Source organism: Lissotriton helveticus, chromosome 4_1 (assembly GCF_964261635.1).
Source record: "Lissotriton helveticus chromosome 4_1, aLisHel1.1, whole genome shotgun sequence".
NCBI classification, from domain to species: Eukaryota; Metazoa; Chordata; class Amphibia; order Caudata; family Salamandridae; genus Lissotriton; species Lissotriton helveticus.
Window position 1 is genome coordinate 575,902,016 of NC_136063.1, and position 22,464 is coordinate 575,924,479.

At 44.9% G+C, this 22,464-nt stretch overlaps 1 protein-coding gene across 1 annotated transcript in view; it reads right to left on the reverse strand.

The window, feature by feature from the left end:
* The window catches only part of PREX2 (phosphatidylinositol-3,4,5-trisphosphate dependent Rac exchange factor 2), a 1,276,790-nt gene that overhangs the window by 783,136 nt on the left and 471,190 nt on the right, over positions 1-22,464 (reverse strand). The window contains exon 12 of the mRNA XM_078687188.1: positions 412-512. Coding sequence (XP_078543314.1) covers positions 412-512 — 101 coding nt within the window. The remainder of the gene's footprint in view (positions 1-411; positions 513-22,464) is intronic.

Genomic DNA, 22,464 nt, shown 5'->3' on the forward strand with positions numbered 1-22,464 from the left:
GTGCTTCGTCAACAACGTCATAGGATTGTTATATGTATTAATGTAACACTAGCGCACATTTGCACTTTTTGTTACTCATCACTTTCACAGCTCCATTTTTGGTGGAGTGAAAGTGATGAGTAACTATTACTTTGTAGATTTTCTGAATTGATCTGTTACATTTGTATAGTAATGAATACATCTGTCTAATATTCCTATACATGAACAATTAATATACTTGTGATTTCAGTAGAAATTAACAGTGGTTGTTTTGCCATAAAAGTTTAGGCTGAGAAACGCTTCTCCCAATGGAGCCACTGTCTTAGTGACTGTATTCACACCCAGGTTCCAAGGGTTATTAGGTTTAGCACATGCGCATATTTTTTGTTTACATATTAGGCACAATAAACACTTGGAATGTAAGATAATTACCATGATGTATGATGCCATTCTCCAACAATGCTTGTCCAAGATGAACTCCCTCTTCTGGCTTTGATATCTCTTCAATTTCCATTAACCATTCGACAAACTCACTGAGTGGGTGAAGCAGAAAAAGTGACACATTAAATCAGTTTAATGCAGCTTTGTGGAAACATAACATTTTACGATAACACAGGTTTATGTAAGAAATGGCAGAACCAGCCATCCTATGTATGTCTATGACTACCATTAACAGCAACATTTCTGTTTACATGGTGGATACTCCAATCAGCTTGTTCTATAAATAGTAAATGATATTCAATTACATGATTGTGTGGAGCCTGGAATGTACATTGTGTAATTATAGATATTCATGTGCTAAAAAGCAGTCTCCAGAAAACGCCTGCATCTAAACAAGCACAATAAATTGTCTGGCATAAGCATCCTTGTGGACCAACACATCTGAACTCCGAGAAGATGCTTTGGCTTAGACTGGTGAAGAGTATGTTGTGGGAAAAGAAAGCAGCATGCAACTCCCACACAACGTCCCTCCAGGATAGGAGAAAAATATAGACGACCTCCTTTATTTGTTGTTCTTTCCTATGGCCACAGGTAAGATGGGCGTATGTTGCTAAATGAAAAGATGCACAGAACAAACCGGCATTCCCTCATATTTGTGTGTCATACAAGTCAGTTACACCCCCATTTGAATGTGTCTGTAGTAAAGCAGTCCCTGCATGTACATTATTCCAAATGAGATTCATCCACAGGCACTTGCAATCTCAGCTTGCACTGTGCGGCCTTCTGTGCCAAGGAGTGAATAAATATATGAAAAATAAGGATGATAGGCAATATCCCTGGGATGACTTGGAGTAATATATTTTTGTTGAATGAACTGGGAATACCAACTCAGACTACTCAGAACTGACAGGATCCCATTAAGGATAACCACTCAGACTCCTGTCCACTCTTGCAAGATATAAGTATGCATAATATGTGAGACAAAATTGCTAAATACCATTGGACATGTCAAAGTCTAATTCCTTAAGTTCCAAATTGATACTGCAAAGAGCCAGTTGAAGAATCAATTTGGAATTTTGAGATGTATTTTAGAACCTGGCCTAGGTCCCACCATCCAACCAGTGCTTGGACCACTCATCATCACCCTACCAACCACATTCTACTTGCGAAGACATTTTCAGATGGTAGAATGTCTGTCTGAGCCTCTTGTCTACTTTCTGACATTTTCATGAGGCTCATATTTTTCCTCTAAATATAGACCCATTTGAAGCTTCCTAAACACAGCATGCACTTTATATGCACCAAATTGACAAGTGATCTCCACTCTTTTAAACTCACAATGTGTAAGGCCCAGCTGTTTGTATGTCATTGCTCTTACTTTCAGGTTACAGTCATATGTCTGGCTTGTTTCAGAGGCCCTACTTTCAATCATGACTGGACACCACTCTATCAAAATTCCATGAAAGAATGGAATGTAACCGTTCCCAATGCTACACTTGTCTACTTTCCTTGACCTACTAGGAAAACTCATTACTTTCTTCTTTTTGAAAACTGCTAATAATTAATTGGTCTGCATACCCGCTTCTTTGTTAGAACAAATCCCACCTCTGTGTGCAGCAATTTTTACACCATTTCAGGTTGATCAAAATGACACCAAAATAAATAGAAGACAATACCCTATGGTAGGCTGCATAGAACTGAAAGTGTAATAGGCCAAATGTGCGTTTTGTAATGTGCCTTAACTCATTAGAAAAAAAATAGCTTTTATTATTGTAGTTGCCGAAAAAAGGAATATCACTTGGGGATCTATCATAGCATGCACACTGCTGGGTGAAGCACTAAGTTGTCTTGTAGGTGTTTCGTGTTTTTTTTTCATTTCATGATTTTATAGGTAAGACAAAATTCCAAGTTCAGTGATCGCTGCCTGAGGAGGCCTGTTTTGATGCTGCCGCCTTCTTAATCCTTCTCATCTCCTTACCCCTGAGGATAACCAGGTAAAGAAGGTCATCACTAAGGCAGCCCTGCCAAATGCCATCTATCAAGGCTTAAACTAATACAAATGGTAACCATTCCCAAACTGACACACTATAAAGAGCTCCTCTGAGCTCCTCAGCAGAAGTCCTTTTTGTGCCACCCAGTGTAAAAAGTTTTCAGTGCACTGAGAAAGTCTCTGACACTAACAATTGTGCTACAACTAATGTCTGCAGCCCAGTCAGAAGATAAAGGGTTAACAATTGTCATGCTTAAACCTCGGAACAGTGTGGGATGTAGGGTTGTTTCTGCTCTCTGCAGACCTTTATGTCAGTGCTGAACAAATGCCTGCCAGAGACAGATCTTTACTAGTGGTTGTCCTACCTTAGTCTGGGCCAATCCTTGGTTCAAGGAACACCTTGCCAGGAAAACCTACACAAATTCCAGCTGACTGATGGATCTGCATGGCAGATGCCTCTGAGGACAAAGCAGTGTATGAGCCAGGAGTTAGACAGACAACAAATTGCTTGGGCCATCTATCAATGGAGATGTCCTCCTGCTTCATCTACAGTGACTCCTGCACCATACTCGAGACACCACTTGTAAACAGAGTGCTAATACTAGCTTTTCCTCGGATGTATGACATTACAACGCATGCTTTTACAACGCATGCCATTACGACGCAACTTTTACAACGCAAGTCGTTACAACGACTTGTGTTGGGGGGCGCTGGATAGTGAATAGTTTAATTTACTATTCCAATTCCAGTCACCTTGGATAGTAGGGAAGGTGTTGGATAGTAATTAAACTATTCCCTATCCTAGAGCGCCCTCCAGAGCAAGTCGTTGTAATGACTTGCGTTGTAATAGTTGCGTCGTAATGGTAGTGCGTTGTAAAAGTTGCGTTGTAAAGGATGTTTCCCCTTTTCCTCACCTCAAACGGACATAGAGCTTGTCAGCTTAGTCATTGATAGTGATCTAGAACAATCTGAATCATGTTAGTGGTCGTTACAGTTTCAGAGTTATCCCATTCAAATCCCTAGGTCGACTCTAAGCCTAAAGTCCAGTTCACATTAGGGACTGGTGAGGGCTTTGGACTCAGGTCCTTGATTGCACCCTTATCAGTGGAATCCAAATTGCAGCCAGTCCTCTCATTGGATGTGCCCTCCCATTATTGTAACCCAGGAAGATTTTGAGGAAAGTGCTGACCCTCTGCAATATCTGCCACCCATTGCCAGATCTAGGAGACCAGTTGTGCCCTTGGCTGGTAACACATGAACTGTGCCCTGACTGGACAACTGGCTATAGAGTAGGCACATGGAACTGAGCATCAAGGTTCCTGGCACTCTTAAAAAACACCATTTTGTTTATTCCGGGAGAAAATTGTTATTGGAGTATTTTCGGGTAAATCCTTTATTGGTCGTCAAGACAACAAGAACTAAAGAGAAGCATTGAAAGACCCAGCCTGCATTGCTCTCAAATATAATCCAGACACACAGAAGATGCAAGGGGTCTACTCAAATCAAGCAACTTCAAGGGGCATAGACATCCTCTGTAATACTCGGAGTAAAGAAACGGACAGAACCTACAAACATCTCTGTTTTAAGGACAGAAAACCCTCACCCACCATGTGGTGACATGCTTCATTATTTGGTTCCTCCTCACACCACTAACAACTAGGTTAGTGGTGACGGCTACAGCCCTCACAAAACTGGAGGAGAGTTCTTGGAAAATACCTATGACGATACTCCTACATGAACTGTGTTGGTGAGGGTGAAGGTGAGCAGAGTGTAATAGTGAATAATAAGAAAGGTTATTTAAAAATGCCTCTTGGTGGACAAAGTTGTAGCTTTATTGGTGATACAACTTCACCTTAATAGTGATAAGGGGTCAACATTTTTTTGCCATTCCTACCGACCCTACTAAGAGTCTTATCACTCTGCAAGAAAAGCTAAACATGGAAATAAAACAACATCTGGAGAACAGTTAAATAAAACCAGAGAAACAGGCAGTGTTTTGGTAACGTAACAAGATATAGGTAAATATGGTGTCATATATCAATAGCATTTGAGTGCCACCATAAATCTCAAGTCTGTGAGATTGAAACCCCCCCCCCCCCCATCTGTTATATTATAACAAGAAAGGCTCACCCACAATATTAGGGTATATCATTCTCAACTCGCCAACTCTTGGACAGACAGGGGCAGGGGTATAGGAATACAAATAAAAGTCAGCCAAAAGAAGAAATGTGTGGATACACAACTCACTGGGGTGTATATAAACTAGCATGCAAGTCATAGACCCCTCTAGAACATCTGAATGAAAATAGTAAAAAAAAATATTACAAAAGTGTGGAATTCAGTTTCAATATATATCAATGGTACAACATGTTAAAGGCCTTAGGTCGAGCAGAGAGTCAAACCAAGACAAGAGGCAGCCTTGTGCAGCATTGTTTCTATCACAATAGTATGGCCAATACTGGTCTGGGGAACCTATTAGAAAAACACATACCTTGCCAAATGTCCCCTTAAGGCATTATTGGTCTATTTTATTGGAAATTCAGCAGATGGTGCATCAACCACTGATTTGTCCAATTTGCACCCAGTGTGAAAGGCCATTGAAAAAGAGGTCCAAAATATCAGAGCATTCCTGTTACATAGCATTTCTTTACTTGCCTTTTCTGTCCCTTTGAAACTTTGAATATTAACACTAAAGTGAGTCTCAGAGATGGCAGAGAATTCACAAACATTGCCTCTTAGGCAACATTGTCCATAGTGCTCAAAGTTATTCAAAACCCAAGAGCAGAAAAGTTCACATATATGTGGGATGTACCTCATAACCAGATAGCGCTACCACATTCTGGGTTTCTGTGTGTGCTCCAGACTTAATCTTTCATTTAACTTACATGTAAATAAGGGTGTGTTCTTGTTTAACTATATAGCACTGACTGGACATTAGTTTATTGAGCGTGATACATCAGCTGAATTTCTAACACCTACCACTCCTTACAATAAGCCTTGACTGTTTGGCCTTCCTACTCTTAGAGTGCAAAGTGCCCAAGCTTAGCTATTGGAATGCAATAGTATTGGTTGGCTACTCTGGGCCACCAATGATCACCACCCTTACCCACCACATATGTTGCTTAGTAACACTGACAATCGACTTAAGAAACTAAGGTACCATTCATTGCTTAATTATACAATCCAGGCTTGAGACTTTAAGATCAAGCATGCATCATCAGCATGCTAGTGAATATAACCAGCCATACTTTTCACCTGTGCTTTCAGATGCTTCAGGTATACTTTGTGTAGCAAGGTTACTTCCTGAGACTATAGGTAGGTGTTTAATATTGATATTTCATTGTGGTAAATTGAGTCTATCTAATCGGAAGAGAAATAAACCACTACCAGCATGGCTACTAAATCCTATATGCATAGCAAGAAAGCCCAATAATTCACCATGTCAAAAGAGAGTGACAGTGTATGAAGGAATGAGAAACTGTTATCAGAATTGAGTATTCTAATGGTTATAGGTAAAGACCTGAGACATCATCCACCGCACCTCACTGCTCCGAACATATACTCTAATAATACCTGCAGCTACACTACTAATGACGCTACTTACATTAACAACAGACTCGGTATGTGAACGAATCCTTGAGATCTGGGTATAATGGTACCCGAACTGCAGTAAGGTCATTCAAATCTAACACAGCATAACGTAACATAAACACAACACAGCAAAGACAACTCAACACAGCACAACATAACGTAGCATAACATAACATCTTCATCATGCTGATCCTCTGCTTAGATTGCACCCCCTTTCATCTGGATTATAAAAAATGATGGGGATCCTATGAATTCATACATCAAGGACTCACCCCGCACCTCCCCGCCTGTCCTCAAGATGGTCACCTCAGTCATTGACTCTGTGAACCCTCCATCGGCAGCTGAGACCCAGGCATTTTGTCTAACGCCGGATGGAGCTACCTCGCGAGCTAAAGAGGAGATGGGCTATGGATTCCCTCCTTGGCCATTACCTACCCAGCCAGTCCTTGGGCAAACTCACTTGCGTCTCTCCTTGACCTTATCTCCCTCCTCCGCCTTCACCCTATCCCCTAACGCTCTACTCTTCTCTTCTTTACAGCTTTTGAGCCCTGCCCTCGCCCGTCCTTGCTCATAGTTACCACCATGTTTATCCACTGGACTTCCTTATGTAAACTTTCCCTCGTCACTTGAGACCTAGCTATTTGACTGATGACCGATGGAGCTACCTTGTTCAGCTATAGAGGTAACAGACGGGGGACTCCCTCCTCAGACGCCACCTACCCAGTCGGCCTTTGGGCAGACTTCCCTTTGTCTCTCCCGCTGTCTTTTCCCTCCGTCCCCCTGTCACACTCCCCTTTCCCCCCTCCTTCCTACTTCTCTCACCTTTCCTTCCTCTTTCATTGTGTTGCTTATTTTAACGTAATTTGTCATTTTGATCATTGTCTGTAATATTGTTTAACCGAATGTAAAGCGCTCTGATACCTACTGGTCTAGCAAGCGCTATATAAAACTCATTACATAAATAAATAAAATTAAATAAATAAACAAATAACAAAGACGGTGGCTATCTCGTTGCTACCCTAGAGACAGAAATCATGTTAATATGAATACGATAGTTCTGTGTCAAACCTCTTTGAACCAGTGCATAAACTGGTGTGCACAGAGAATCTCCCCTAGAACCTAAGTGAGCAGAACCAGAAGTAAATATAATCTACATTGGGAGGTATAGTATACTCATCCAAATTGTGGCTACCTGGGTGGCAAATATGTGTTAGATCCTTCATTACATTCAGAGCCTGGTATAAGATTCTCTTCACTTTCAGGTTGTAGGTGTGGTACATTAGGCACTAATTGAAAAACATACCTTTTGTTTCAAATATTCTTTTGGCAGACATGACTGCCATGTGACAAACGTAGTTCATATATTCCTAAATGAGGCCTCTGTCAGCCTCATGCTAGTCAAAGTGCATCGCAGGCGTGAAGTCTCGCTAACACACAACTATTGTGCATCAGTGTCCCATCATAGAGATATTGCCAAGAACCCATACCATATCAGGCTTATGAGGCTATTTGTTAAACTAGCTTTTAATAAAAGCATTTAGGGCCTCAGAATGTATAATTGGGACATTAACAACTATTGTGATTTGAACGCAAAATTGTGCGTGCACGGTTTTTGCACAACAAAAACATAAAGTTAAATTTTCAGGAACAAAATTAATTCTGCAGCTGTTATTTCCAATTATTGAGATTGTGAGTTGCTATAACGCCTGGTAAAATCTTCCGTAAACATTGACAACATCGGAAATTGTACCATAGGGTGTTAGCAAACAATTGTGCACCGATTCCTTAATGATGGGTTTAATCAAGATAAATGCATTGAAAACAAATCCGGCTCTGACAGATAAGAAAGAACATGAACTCAAAAGACGTTTTACTACTACAACGAGGAAAACAAAAAAAACAGAACCAGAAAAATGTGTTTGTGATACAAGGATAAGTCATACTCGAATTAAGAATATGTGCTCCACCCATGAGCCTAGGCAACATATTTATAACTGTGATGCAAGCAAGCATGTGTTGCAATTAACCACTGCCAAATAGAGCCAATGCTTCCCTAAACCCCTTGGGTACTCACAATGCTCTTTAAATAAGCACATGTGATAGCAATAGAGTTGGTGAGTCTTCCTGTCGGTGCCCATGTCAAATATGTTTACACAACCAGAAAGGAATTAGCCATCATTTTGACAAGCCTACGTTTTGTTTAAAAACAAAAGGCACTTGCTTAGTAACAACGTTCCCATATTCTGTAGAACACTGAATGCTATATTTTCAGTGTGATGACATTGAACATTTGTTTAACCGACTATCTATTGATAGATTTGTCAAAACAAACCAACAGATTTTTGGAAGTATGACTAGGCTTGTGTGTGATTTGTATTGTTTTATAATTGAGCAAATTTTCACATAAACCCGAATTATTGGGATACCTGTACATCCTTAATTTTGATGTATACCTTGTGCTTAAGATGACCTTTTAGCTTTCCCTCATGAGACAGTTGGTTGACGCAGACATTTATTGTTAAATTTGTGAACCTGGATTTGTGCCACATGCACTAGCAATGCTCAGAGGATAATTTACTGATTCTGGATTCTGGACCATAACACGGAACGGTACACAGAATCGTATTCTATCAAGAACTTTATTTTGGCTACAGAAGCGACCATGAAAGCACAACATAAATTTAACACAGCGTTTGTCGTGATCATACACATTTTCTCAAAATATCCTAATAAAAATTAATAAAAAACATCCTAAACATAAAAACATCGAAATTTATCAAGTAATAAGAAATTAAAAGTTACAATATGGGCACGGTTGGCATCCTAGATAAATAGAATTCTGAAACTTCTAAAAGTTTGACATTTCCAAATGACAAGCTGACTCCAGAGGGACATCAAACCGAATATCCCAAGTGCTAATGATTAAAATAACATCGACTTTCTTATAGCTATAACACTTTTTTAAAAAGAATAGATACTGACACAGGGTAGGTGAGTTTATCTGATACAGATAGGCAAGGGCATCGCCGCATCTTCTAATTCCACTCTTTCTAATTATGGGAGTTAAAAACCTCTAAGTGTAGACAATTTAAATTTACAGAAAAAAAAGAAAGTGGAGCAGACTCTGGGGGGAGGACTCACCACATGGGCAAATTAACACTTTGTATAGATCAAATTGACCACCTCACAAATCCAAGTCTAAATCTAGTTTAAAGCAAACGGTGTCAAGTGGTGTAAACCGGTGTAAACCCAAACTAAATATGACTACAGAGCTTCACATAATCCCTGACAGACGACTTTAAGAATTCGGTTTCCTCTCTATGCTGGTTTTTAAGGGCTTTAAAAGGCTTTTTGACCTAAACAAGGGCTGGATGAGGGACTAGAGACAGCCTCCCCATTGGTCAATTCTGTCTTAATGTAGTGAAGCCAGGGTATTTTCAGTCCTCTATCACGAGAGGCAAGCTAGAATGACCTCCTTGTTAAAAACCGGCATGAGCGTTCCCCCATACTGCACACCACAAGGCAAGTAAAGGCCACTTTAATGCTATTCTCCACATACTCAATCCAAAGCTCTTTATGTACAATAAAGGTAGAGCATGTCAGGGGACACATAAGAGACACCTCAACACTCTATTCAGCATTCGATTAGCCCCATATTTCAACCTCATAAGGAAGAACAAGGAGGCATTTAATCCTAAGAACCTCCAACAGTGGGGCCACAGGTTTTCTACCAATGTGGGAGGCTACGTTATAGATAAACCCTGTCGCACTCGAAAACTTGTGACAAACTTCCCGTTTACAGAGTCCGCAAGTCCCCCTGGCATTGAAGACTACACCTAGGTATGAAAAATCATGGGTAAAAGCCACAGGTGGCCCTGAAGATATACACTCCTCATCTTGTGACACTTCAGGCTGCAGACCATGGTAAAGGTTTTAGAACGATTGTTGACAAGACCTAATGACCCCATAAAACTGACAAATTCCTAAAAAATGGTAATTAATTTTTCCTCTTTGCCCAGTTTAAAACCATCAGTGCATTCGCCCAAAGGTTCAAACCTCAAGGACGCTGATAGATCAAAGTACAAGTCCCTCAAAAAATCAACAAGTCCACCATCCACCCCAGGTTAGTTAGGGGCTCCCACAATTTTGATTTAATCACGCTATCGAAGGAGAAAGAGGAGATTCAGGGCCCTTACCGCGCCCTGGAAGGGCATGGGGAACAAAGAATTTGTTGCGTTAGTGCGGTCACCAGAGGCTGGATGTCACCAGGAGGAACACTTCTTGCGCTAGAAACCCCATCTCCAGAAACAGAGGACAAGGAATAACCAGAGGCGCGGTGACCAGGATGCCGCAGGGTTAGATCTAGACTCCCTATCGTGATGCCATTTGCTGCTCCGCGGCGGTGTAGAAAGGGTCTGTGCGCCAAGTTTTGACATCTTGAGCGCATACATTAGATACACATTTCTCCGAGTTATTGCATATTTTTCTGACCACAGAGTTCGGCACCACACAATTTCTGAGCTCTGCTGTCAGTAAACCATGCACTGATTAGAGTTAATGTTTGCGGTCAAGATGCCAAAAATGATCGCATTCCAGAACCTACATCATGATACAGCCCCATGGCTCGCGAGGGGAGACTCAAGACCCATTCCACCTTTAAAATAAATATATCCACAGTAGGGGCCATTTCTGCTCATCTCCCCGGAGATCAGGGGACCGTTGGTATTAGCACTTTATCAAGGAAGAGACGGAGATTAGAGGGCAGAGTGTCAAACATTAAAATGTGGATTGATCTCGTCAGAGCACTTTTTGTTATAGAGTGACGGAGCGTCGTGCTGTCGTACAGATGAGCATTATGTTGACTATACAATTTACTTTAAACATAATTGGTAAAATGTAAATGGTAGCGTGCATTTGAAAGCTTTCGTCCCTTCACTACAGTGGAAGCACAGCCGGACGCCTGGAAGGAGCAGGTCCCGCACTGTGATGTCACAGGCCCAGGGTACATGGAAATAGTGCAGTCTAAACGGGGGAGACCCCCCCCACTGCAGAAGAGAGAAAGAGAGACAGTGTTGAGGCAGAATATCATGGAGCACGGGACTTCTTTTCTGGTTCACGGCTGAAACCCTTTTTTTAGTGACAATATTTGGATTTAGTCTAGAAATTGGATCGTCCCCATGCCTCCCCCAGCACCCACGTAACCCTGTAAACGAATGGTATCACCCACAGTGTCGTAAAGTGGTGTTGGATTGGTCTCTATTGTGACGTGTGGTGTGTATAAAAGACTGGTATCCAGGGAGCTGCAGCATTTTACATCAGAACGCTACTCGGGGGGGGGGTTCGCTGGTTGTGCCTAGAGCTGAGGACACTGAGGCCAGAAGCCATAAGGGCTGGAACACAAGAAAGTCCACACACAAGAAGAGGTGAGAAGGCACGAGGTCAAAGGTGAGTGAATAAACCACATGAAACTGGACTGAAAACTGAATGGAAATCGTAACAGAAAAGTTGTCTTGAAAATACACATGTATCAAAACTGTTAAATCCTTTGCCCCATCCACAGCCCAGTCAAGAACCGTTCACACACGGGCCTCCCGCACTCATTTTCCCCTACAAAGCCTCCATGACAACCCCCTGCTCACAAGCATATACTTCTCCTATGGCCTTTTGTTCTCTCCCGTCACTTTCCTTCCTTGGCCTCTTGCCTCCCCTAGTTTCTTCTCTCCCCTCCCTCATCTCAACCCACACATTCCTCCCCACCCCAAGCACTTCCGTCTTTGTTTCCCTCCCTTAAATTCCCTAATCACTCGCTTTGTCTTCCCTTTTCCTGACCTGCTTTTTTATTCCCACCCCTTCATATCTTTCCTCTCCACTTCCCTACCTTTTCTTTACCTGTGCAAACTAGCCATTATTTTCCCTTCTTTCATTTCCTTTCTCCTTCACTAGCCCCTTACTTTCAGACCACACCTTTTCTGCTCATTCTCTTCACTTCCCTCCAATCCTTCTCCTTAGCTTTCCTTCCCATCCATTCACATTACTCTCATTCTAATCCCATTCCTGACCCCTTCCTAGCTCTTCACCTCCCTTCCCAACCCTACACAAGCAGTGGCGGCTCCTTCGCTAAGGCGGAGGAGCATCGCCTCACTGCTTTTTGGCAGTGAAACAAAGGGAAAATAAAATGATAATAACTCATGTTATTCTCATTTCATTTTCTCCTACTTCCGGAGCTTTGTGTGAGGGGCGGGGGCAGGGTCTCCCAGTACAGTCTTGTCCACTTAACATGTTCTCCATGCAGGCTGCAGTACTGCCTACATGGAGAACAAGCCCAGCCTCCCAGTCAACGTCTGAGCCCCGAAACACGGTGCGCAGACCAATCACAACTCTGCTAAGGCAGCGTTAGGATTGGCTGACTGGGATCCTGGGTGTGCTTCTTGTTGAGGCTGAGCGAGGGAGGACTACGGAGGAGAGACGCGATGAGGAAGAGGCAAGAAGGGAAGTTTTTAATTTTATAACCACTTCCCCCAGCATCCCCCCTACCCCCCGCTACCTCCTGTCCATGCCATCCACCACTGCGAAAGACAGGTCCATGAAGGCCAGGCAGATGGAGCACTGCTCAGCGATTGTATATTGGCTTTTTTGCAGGTGCAAATTCAAGCATTGCTCCACCATGCACAGCCCCTCCTGGAAACAATACTGCACCTCCGACAGCATGTCCGACTCCTCAACCCATAACAGGAGGTGGTCCAGCACAACTCTCTCACCAGTCTTCACAGCTATGTCCAGCAGGTAAATTGGCCGACAGCAGCAAGGAGACTGTGTCTCACCCTTTTTAAACATTGCAACAATAATAGCAGTATGCTATGATTCAGGGGGGGCCATTTTGGAAAAGGCGTTATAACAATTACAACTCAAGTAAGTATTTATACAAATCCATGGGGACCCCGTCCGGACACAGTGGCTTGTTATATGGTGACTTCAAAATGGCCTCCCGAATCTCTTCCAGGGTTAATACCATCGATAAAGGAAAAGCCACCTCTGTCTCAGGACTCTCCAGGAAAATACAAGAGTTATATATTGCACTAAAGTGGTTAAGCCAGGCCCCATGGCTGATAGAGGTGATAATAGAGTTGTTATTACTATAGAGGTGATAACAGAGTTGTTATTAATAACCGATCCCCGGAGAGCTAATGTCATTGACCACCTTCCACAAAGTCCTGGGGTCTTTCTGCCAGTAAGCCTGAACAAGCTTGCCCCAGGAAGCCATTTGGATCTACTTGCAACTCTGGTTTAGGGCAGTCTTGTACTCCACTCTGCACAGTTGGACCTTACCGCTGTCCTTTGGTGTCTCCTTCAAGGGCTTATGTAAGTTAGCTGATGCCTTTCTGTAAGATGAATCAAACAATTTTACCTCCTGATCAGTAGGCCTGACTGGCTTCGTGAGCATCCCACGTACAGTTCAACCCAAATGGGGCAAATTGATTGACCACAGCCCGCAGATCACCATGAGAAGAGAGGCAGTTAAACGAAATGGTTACTTACCAGTGGGAGTAGTTTTGCAGCTTGAAGAATTTTCTGTATTCACATGCTGTGCATTATTCCGCCATCTAGTGGTTGGGTCTGAAATAGTCTTAGTTTTCTTTTTAGGTCTCGGCAACGAGAACTATTGTCACCGAGTAAGCTCGCAAGGGAGTACAGAGCGGTGCACGAGCCGACCAGGGTCTGTGGACGCGCACACACCCAGGCAGGCAGGCAGGCACGGAAAGACACACATAGACAGACAGACACACGCACGCACACGCACGCACACACACACACACACACACACACACACACCCTCCCTCTCTGCCCACTCCCTCTCTGCCGCCCCCCTCTACCCCCACTCACCGGGCTCTTTCCCTCCGCAGCGGGTCAGTCATGGCAGCAGGCAGACTCGGTGTCTTCTCCGGCGATCTTCAGCTGATGTGCACGCCCACGCTGCGTCTCGTGCGCGCCCACCACGCTGTTTCGCGCCCGTTGATCCTCAGCTTGTGATTACTACTCCTTCTAACCCGGATTCTAAATTACTATTTCTTGGTTCTCTAACTCCACTCTGTTGATTCGTAACAGACTGATATTCAGCACATTTCACAGTCTCGCTTTTGCTTCTCATAAATACAATAAGATTATTTTAAGCAAATGTCTACCCTGCTTTTGGTCCTGTGCCTATTATGCTTCGGACTATAGAGTTTTAGAAAGTGTGGTGAAAGATTCCATGAGTGCAGAGTGTGAGTGCAGAGTGTGAGTGCAGAGTGTGAGTGCAGAGTGTGAGTGCAGAGTGAGCTTGCAGAGTGAGTTTGCAGAGTGCAGAGTGAGTGTGCAGAGTAGTGAGTGTGCAGAGTAGTGAGTGTGCAGAGTAGTGAGTGTGCAGAGAGAGTGTGCAGAGAGAGTGTGCAGAGAGAGTGTGCAGAGAGAGTGTGCAGAGAGAGTGTGCAGAGTAGTGAATAGTGAGTAGTGAGTGCAGAGTAGTGAGTGCAGAGTAGTGAGTAGTGAGTAGTGAGTGCAGAGTAGTGAGTGCAGAGTAGTGAGTAGTAAGTGCAGAGTAGTGAGTAGTGAGTAGTGAGTGCAGAGTAGTGTGTGCAGAATAGTGAGTGCAGAGTAGTGAGTGCAGAGTAGTGAGTGCAGAGTAGTGAGTAGTGAGTGCAGAGTAGTGAGTGCAGAGTAGGGAGTAGTGAGTGCAGAGTAGTGAGTAGTGAGTGCAGAGTAGTGAGTAGTGAGTGCAGAGTAGTGAGTGCAGAGTAGGGAGTGCAGAGTAGTGAGTAGGGAGTGCAGAGTAGTGAGTAGGGAGTGCAGAGTAGTGAGTAGTGAGTGCAGAGTAGTGAGTGCAGAGTAGTGAGTGCAGAGTAGTGAGTGCAGAGTAGTGAGTGCAGAGTAGTGAGTAGTGAGTGCAGAGTAGTGAGTAGTGAGTGCAGAGTAGTGAGTAGTGAGTGCAGAGTAGTGAGTGCAGAGTAGTGAGTAGTGAGTGCAGAGTAGTGAGTAGTGAGTGCAGAGTAGTGAGTAGTGGGAGTAGTTTTAGAAAGTGTGGTGGAAGATTCCATGAGTGCAGAGTGTGAGTGCAGAGTGTGAGTGCAGAGTGTGAGTGCAGAGTGAGCTTGCAGAGTGAGTGTGCAGAGTAGTGAGTGTGCAGAGTAGTGAGTGTGCAGAGTAGTGAGTGTGCAGAGAGAGTGTGCAGAGAGAGTGTGCAGAGAGAGTGTGCAGAGTAGTGAGTAGTGAGTAGTGAGTGCAGAGTAGTGAGTGCAGAGTAGTGAGTAGTGAGTGCAGAGTAGTGAGTGCAGAGTAGTGAGTAGTAAGTGCAGAGTAGTGAGTAGTGAGTAGTGAGTGCAGAGTAGTGTGTGCAGAATAGTGAGTGCAGAGTAGTGAGTAGTGAGTGCAGAGTAGTGAGTGCAGAGTAGTGAGTAGTGAGTGCAGAGTAGTGAGTGCAGAGTAGTGAGTGCAGAGTAGTGAGTGCAGAGTAGGGAGTAGTGAGTGCAGAGTAGTGAGTAGTGGGTGCAGAGTAGTGAGTAGTGAGTGCAGAGTAGTGAGTGCAGAGAAGGGAGTGCAGAGTAGTGAGTAGGGAGTGCAGAGTAGTGAGTAGTGAGTGCAGAGTAGTGAGTGCAGAGTAGTGAGTGCAGAGTAGTGAGTGCAGAGTAGTGAGTGCAGAGTAGTGAGTAGTGAGTGCAGAGTAGTGAGTAGTGAGTGCAGAGTAGTGAGTAGTGAGTGCAGAGTAGTGAGTAGTGAGTGCAGAGTAGTGAGTAGTGAGTGCAGAGTAGTGAGTGCAGAGTAGTGAGTAGTGAGTGCAGAGTAGTGAGTAGTGAGTGCAGAGTAGTGAGTAGTGAGAGCAGAGTAGTGAGTAGTGAGTGCAGAGTAGTGAGTGCATAGTAGTGAGTGCAGAGTAGTGAGTAGTGAGTGCTGAGTAGTGTGTAGTGTGTAGTGAGTGCAGAGTAGTGAGTAGTGTGTAGTGAGTGCAGAGTAGTGAGTAGTGAGTGCAGAGTAGTGAGTAGTGAGTGCAGAGTAGTGAGTGCAGAGTAGTGAGTAGTGAGTGCAGAGTAGTGAGTAGTGAGTGCAGAGTAGTGAGTGCAGAGTAGTGAGTAGTGAGTAGTAAGTGCAGAGTAGTGAGTAGTGAGTGCAGAGTAGTGAGTAGTGAGTGCAGAGTAGTGAGTAGTTAGTGCAGAGTAGTGAGTGCAGAGTAGTGAGTGTGCAGAGTAGTGAGTGCAGAGTGTGAGTCCAGAGTGCAGAGTGAGTGTGCAGAGTAGTGAGTGCAGAGTAGTGAGTGCAGAGTAGTGAGTAGTGAGTGCAGAGTAGTGAGTGCAGAGTAGTGAGTGCAGAGTAGTGAGTGCAGAGTAGTGAGTGAGTGCAGAGTAGTGAGTGAGTGCAGAGTAGTGAGTAGTGAGTAGTGAGTGCAGAGTAGTGAGTAGTGAGTAGTGAGTGCAGAGTAGTGAGTAGTGAGTGCAGAGTAGTGAGTAGTGAGTAGTAAGTGCAGAGTAGTGAGTAGTGAGTGCAGAGTAGTGAGTGCAGAGTAGTGAGTGCAGAGTAGTGAGTAGTGAGTGCAGAGTAGTGAGTGCAGAGTAGTGAGTAGTGAGTGCAGAGTAGTGAGTAGTGAGTGCAGAGTAGTGAGTAGTGAGTAGTGAGTGCAGAGTAGTGAGTAGTGAGTAGTGAGTGCAGAGTAGTGAGTAGTGAGTGCAGAGTAGTGAGTGCAGAGTAGTGAGTAGTGAGTGCAGAGTAGTGAGTGCAGAGTAGTGAGTAGTGAGTAGTGAGTGCAGAGTAGTGAGTGCAGAGTAGTGAGTGCAGAGTAGTGAGTGCAGAGTAGTGAGTAGTAAGTGCAGAGTAGTGAGTAGTGAGTTCAGAATAGTGAGTGCAGAGTAGTGAGTAGTGAGTGCAGAGTAGTGAGTGCAGAGTAGTGAGTAGTGAGTGCAGAGTAGTGAGTGCAGAGTAGTGAGTGCAGAGTAGTGAGTGCAGAGTAGTGAGTGCAGAGTAGTGAGTGCAGAGTAGTGAGTAGTGAGTGCAGAGTAGTGAGTAGTGAGTGTAGAGTAGTGAGTAGTGAGTGCAGAGTAGTGAGTAGTGAGTGCAGAGTAGTGAGTAGTGAGTGCAGAGTAGTGAGTAGTGAGTGCAGAGTAGTGAGTGCAGATTAGTGAGTAGTGAGTGCAGAGTAGTGAGCAGTGAGTGCAGAGTAGTGAGTAGTGAGTGCAGAGTAGTGAGTAGTGAGTGCAGAGTAGTGAGTAGTGAGTGCAGAGTAGTGAGTGCAGATTAGTGAGTAATGAGTGCAGAGTAGTGAGTGCAGAGTAGCGAGTAGTGAGTGCAGACTAGTGAGTGCAGAGTAGTGAGTGCAGAGTAGTGAGTAGTGAGTGCAGAGTAGTGAGTAGTGAGTGCAGAGTAGTGAGTAGTGAGTGCAGAGTAGTGAGTGCAGAGTAGTGAGTGCAGAGTAGTGAGTGCAGAGTAGTGAGTGCAGAGTAGTGAGTGCAGAGTAGTGAGTAGTGAGTGCAGAGTAGTGAGTGCAGAGTAGTGAGTGCAGAGTGCAGAGTAGGGAGTGCAGAGTAGGGAGTGCAGAGTGGGGAGTGCAGAGTGGGGAGTGCAGAGTGGGGAGTGCAGAGTGGGGAGTGCAGAGTGGTGAGTGCAGAGTGGGGAGTGCAGAGTGGTGAGTGCAGAGTAGTGAGTGCAGAGTAGTGAGTGCAGAGTAGTGAGTGCAGAGTAGTGAGTGCAGAGTAGTGAGTTTAGAGTAGTGAGTGCAGAGTAGTGAGTGCAGAGTAGTGAGTAGTGAGTGCAGAGTAGTGAGTGCAGAGTAGTGAGTAGTGAGTGCAGAGTAGTGAGTAGTGAGTGCAGAGTAGTGAGTGCAGAGTAGTGAGTAGTGAGTGCAGAGTAGTGAGTAGTGAGTGCAGAGTAGTGAGTAGTGAGTGCAGAGTAGTGAGTAGTGAGTGCAGAGTAGTGAGTGCAGCGTAGTGAGTGCATAGTAGTGAGTGCAGAGTAGTGAGTGCAGAGTAGTGAGTAGTGAGTGCTGAGTAGTGAGTAGTGAGTAGTGAGTGCAGAGTAGTGAGTAGTGAGTGCAGAGTAGTGAGTGCAGAGTAGGGAGTGCAGAGTAGTGAGTAGTGAGTGCAGAGTAGTGAGTAGTGAGTGCAGAGTAGTGAGTGCAGAGTAGGGAGTGCAGAGTAGTGAGTAGTGAGTGCAGAGTAGTGAGTGCAGAGTAGTGAGTAGTAAGTGCAGAGTAGTGAGTAGTGAGTGCAGAGTAGTGAGTGCAGAATAGTGAGTGCAGAGTAGTGAGTGCAGAATAGTGAGTGCAGAGTAGTGAGTGCAGAATAGTGAGTGCAGAGTAGTGAGTAATGAGTGCAGAGTAGTGAGTGCAGAGTAGTGAGTAGTGAGTGCTGAGTAGTGAGTAGTGAGTAGTGAGTGCAGAGTAGTGAGTAGTGAGTGCAGAGTAGTGAGTGCAGAGTAGGGAGTGCAGAGTAGTGAGTAGTGAGTGCAGAGTAGTGAGTGCAGAGTAGTGAGTAGTAAGTGCAGAGTAGTGAGTAGTGAGTGCAGAGTAGTGAGTGCAGAATAGTGAGTGCAGAGTAGTGAGTAGTGAGTGCAGAGTAGTGAGTGCAGAATAGTGAGTGCAGAGTAGTGAGTAATGAGTGCAGAGTAGTGAGTGCAGAGTAGTGAGTAGTGAGTGCAGAGTAGTGAGTGCAGAGTAGTGAGTGCAGAGTAGTGAGTGCAGAGTAGTGAGTAGTGAGTGCAGAGTAGTGAGTAGTGAGTGCAGAGTACTGAGTAGTGAGTGCAGAGTAGTGAGTAGTGAGTGCAGAGTAGTGAGTGCAGAGTAGTGAGTGCAGAGTAGTGAGTGGTGAGTGCAGAGTAGTGAGTAGTGAGTGCAGAGTAGTGAGTGCAGAGTAGTGAGTAGTGAGTGCAGAGTAGTGAGTAGTGAGTGCAGAGTAGTGAGTAGTGAGTGCAGAGTAGTGAGTGCAGAGTAGTGAGTGCAGAGTAGTGAGTAGTGAGTGCAGAGTAGTGAGTGCAGAGTAGTGAGTAGTAAGTGCAGAGTAGTGAGTAGTGAGTGCAGAGTAGTGAGTGCAGAGTAGTGAGTAGTTAGTGCAGAGTAGTGAGTGCAGAGTAGTGAGTGTGCAGAGTAGTGAGTGCAGAGTGTGAGTCCAGAGTGCAGAGTGAGTGTGCAGAGTAGTGAGTGCAGAGTAGTGAGTGCAGAGTAGTGAGTGCACAGTAGTGAGTAGTGAGTGCAGAGTAGTGAGTGCAGAGTAGTGAGTGCAGAGTAGTGAGTGCAGAGTAGTGAGTGAGTGCAGAGTAGTGAGTGAGTGCAGAGTAGTGAGTAGTGAGTAGTGAGTGCAGAGTAGTGAGTAGTGAGTAGTGAGTGCAGAGTAGTGAGTAGTGAGTGCAGAGTAGTGAGTAGTGAGTAGTAAGTGCAGAGTAGTGAGTAGTGAGTGCAGAGTAGTGAGTGCAGAGTAGTGAGTGCAGAGTAGTGAGTAGTGAGTGCAGAGTAGTGAGTGCAGAGTAGTGAGTAGTGAGTGCAGAGTAGTGAGTAGTGAGTGCAGAGTAGTGAGTAGTGAGTAGTGAGTGCAGAGTAGTGAGTAGTGAGTAGTGAGTGCAGAGTAGTGAGTAGTGAGTGCAGAGTAGTGAGTGCAGAGTAGTGAGTAGTGAGTGCAGAGTAGTGAGTGCAGAGTAGTGAGTAGTGAGTAGTGAGTGCAGAGTAGTGAGTGCAGAGTAGTGAGTGCAGAGTAGTGAGTAGTGAGTGCAGAGTAGTGAGTAGTAAGTGCAGAGTAGTGAGTAGTAAGTGCAGAGTAGTGAGTGCAGAGTAGTGAGTAGTGAGTGCAGAGTAGTGAGTGCAGAGTAGTGAGTAGTGAGTGCAGAGTAGTGAGTGCAGAGTAGTGAGTGCAGAGTAGTGAGTGCAGAGTAGTGAGTGCAGAGTAGTGAGTGCAGAGTAGTGAGTAGTGAGTGCAGAGTAGTGAGTAGTGAGTGTAGAGTAGTGAGTAGTGAGTGCAGAGTAGTGAGTAGTGAGTGCAGAGTAGTGAGTAGTGAGTGCAGAGTAGTGAGTAGTGAGTGCAGAGTAGTGAGTGCAGATTAGTGAGTAGTGAGTGCAGAGTAGTGAGTAGTGAGTGCAGAGTAGTGAGTAGTGAGTGCAGAGTAGTGAGTAGTGAGTGCAGAGTAGTGAGTGCAGATTAGTGAGTAATGAGTGCAGAGTAGTGAGTGCAGAGTAGCGAGTAGTGAGTGCAGACTAGTGAGTGCAGAGTAGTGAGTGCAGAGTAGTGAGTGCAGAGTAGTGAGTAGTGAGTGCAGAGTAGTGAGTAGTGAGTGCAGAGTAGTGAGTAGTGAGTGCAGAGTAGTGTGTAGTGAGTGCAGAGTAGTGAGTAGTGAGTGCAGAGTAATGAGTGCATAGTAGTGAGTGCAGAGTAGTGAGTAGTGAGTGCTGAGTAGTGAGTAGTGTGTAGTGAGTGCAGAGTAGTGAGTAGTGAGTAGTGAGTGCAGAGTAGTGAGTAGTGAGTGCAGAGTAGTGAGTAGTGAGTGCAGAGTAGTGAGTAGTGAGTGCAGAGTAGTGAGTGCAGAGTAGTGAATAGTGAGTAGTGAGTGCAGAGTAGTGAGTGCAGAGTAGTGAGTGCAGAGTAGTGAGTGCAGAGTAGTGAGTGCAGAGTAGTGAGTGCAAAGTAGTGAGTGCAGAGTAGTGAGTGCAGAGTAGTGAGTAGTGAGTGCAGAGTAGTGTGTAGTGAGTGCAGAGTAGTGAGTGCAGAGTAGTGAGTGCAGAGTAGTGAGTAGTGAGTGCAGAGTAGTGAGTGCAGAGTAGTGAGTGCAGAGTAGTGAGTGCAGAGTAGTGAGTGCAGAGTAGTGAGTGCAGAGTAGTGAGTAGTGAGTGCAGAGTAGTGAGTGCAGAGTAGTGAGTGCAGAGTGCAGAGTAGGGAGTGCAGAGTAGGGAGTGCAGAGTGGGGAGTGCAGAGTGGGGAGTGCAGAGTGGGGAGTGCAGAGTGGGGAGTGCAGAGTGGTGAGTGCAGAGTGGTGAGTGCAGAGTGGTGAGTGCAGAGTAGTGAGTGCAGAGTAGTGAGTGCAGAGTAGTGAGTGCAGAGTAGTGAGTGCAGAGTAGTGAGTTTAGAGTAGTGAGTGCAGAGTAGTGAGTGCAGAGTAGTGAGTAGTGAGTGCAGAGTAGTGAGTGCAGAGTAGTGAGTAGTGAGTGCAGAGTAGTGAGTAGTGAGTGCAGAGTAGTGAGTGCAGAGTAGTGAGTAGTGAGTGCAGAGTAGTGAGTAGTGAGTGCAGAGTAGTGAGTAGTGAGTGCAGAGTAGTGAGTAGTGAGTGCAGAGTAGTGAGTGCAGAGTAGTGAGTGCATAGTAGTGAGTGCAGAGTAGTGAGTGCAGAGTAGTGAGTAGTGAGTGCTGAGTAGTGAGTAGTGAGTAGTGAGTGCAGAGTAGTGAGTAGTGAGTGCAGAGTAGTGAGTGCAGAGTAGGGAGTGCAGAGTAGTGAGTAGTGAGTGCAGAGTAGTGAGTGCAGAGTAGTGAGTAGTAAGTGCAGAGTAGTGAGTAGTGAGTGCAGAGTAGTGAGTGCAGAATAGTGAGTGCAGAGTAGTGAGTAGTGAGTGCAGAGTAGTGAGTGCAGAGTAGTGAGTGCAGAATAGTGAGTGCAGAGTAGTGAGTAATGAGTGCAGAGTAGTGAGTGCAGAGTAGTGAGTAGTGAGTGCTGAGTAGTGAGTAGTGAGTAGTGAGTGCAGAGTAGTGAGTAGTGAGTGCAGAGTAGTGAGTGCAGAGTAGGGAGTGCAGAGTAGTGAGTAGTGAGTGCAGAGTAGTGAGTAGTAAGTGCAGAGTAGTGAGTAGTGAGTGCAGAGTAGTGAGTGCAGAATAGTGAGTGCAGAGTAGTGAGTAGTGAGTGCAGAGTAGTGAGTGCAGGATAGTGAGTGCAGAGTAGTGAGTAATGAGTGCAGAGTAGTGAGTGCAGAGTAGTGAGTAGTGAGTGCAGAGTAGTGAGTGCAGAGTAGTGAGTGCAGAGTAGTGAGTAGTGAGTGCAGAGTACTGAGTAGTGAGTGCAGAGTAGTGAGTAGTGAGTGCAGAGTAGTGAGTGCAGAGTAGTGAGTGCAGAGTAGTGAGTGCAGAGTAGTGAGTAGTGAGTGCAGAGTAGTGAGTAGTGAGTGCAGAGTAGTGAGTGCAGAGTAGTGAGTAGTGAGTGCAGAGTAGTGAGTAGTGAGTGCAGAGTAGTGAGTAGTGAGTGCAGAGTAGTGAGTAGTGAGTGCAGAGTAGTGAGTAGTGAGTGCAGAGTAGTGAGTGCATAGTAGTGAGTGCAGAGTAGTGAGTAGTGAGTGCTGAGTAGTGAGTAGTGTGTAGTGAGTGCAGAGTAGTGAGTAGTGTGTAGTGAGTGCAGAGTAGTGACTAGTGAGTGCAGAGTAGTGAGTAGTGAGTGCAGAGTAGTGAGTGCAGAGTAGTGAGTAGTGAGTGCAGAGTAGTGAGTAGTGAGTGCAGAGTAGTGAGTGCAGAGTAGTGAGTAGTGAGTGCAGAGTAGTGAGTAGT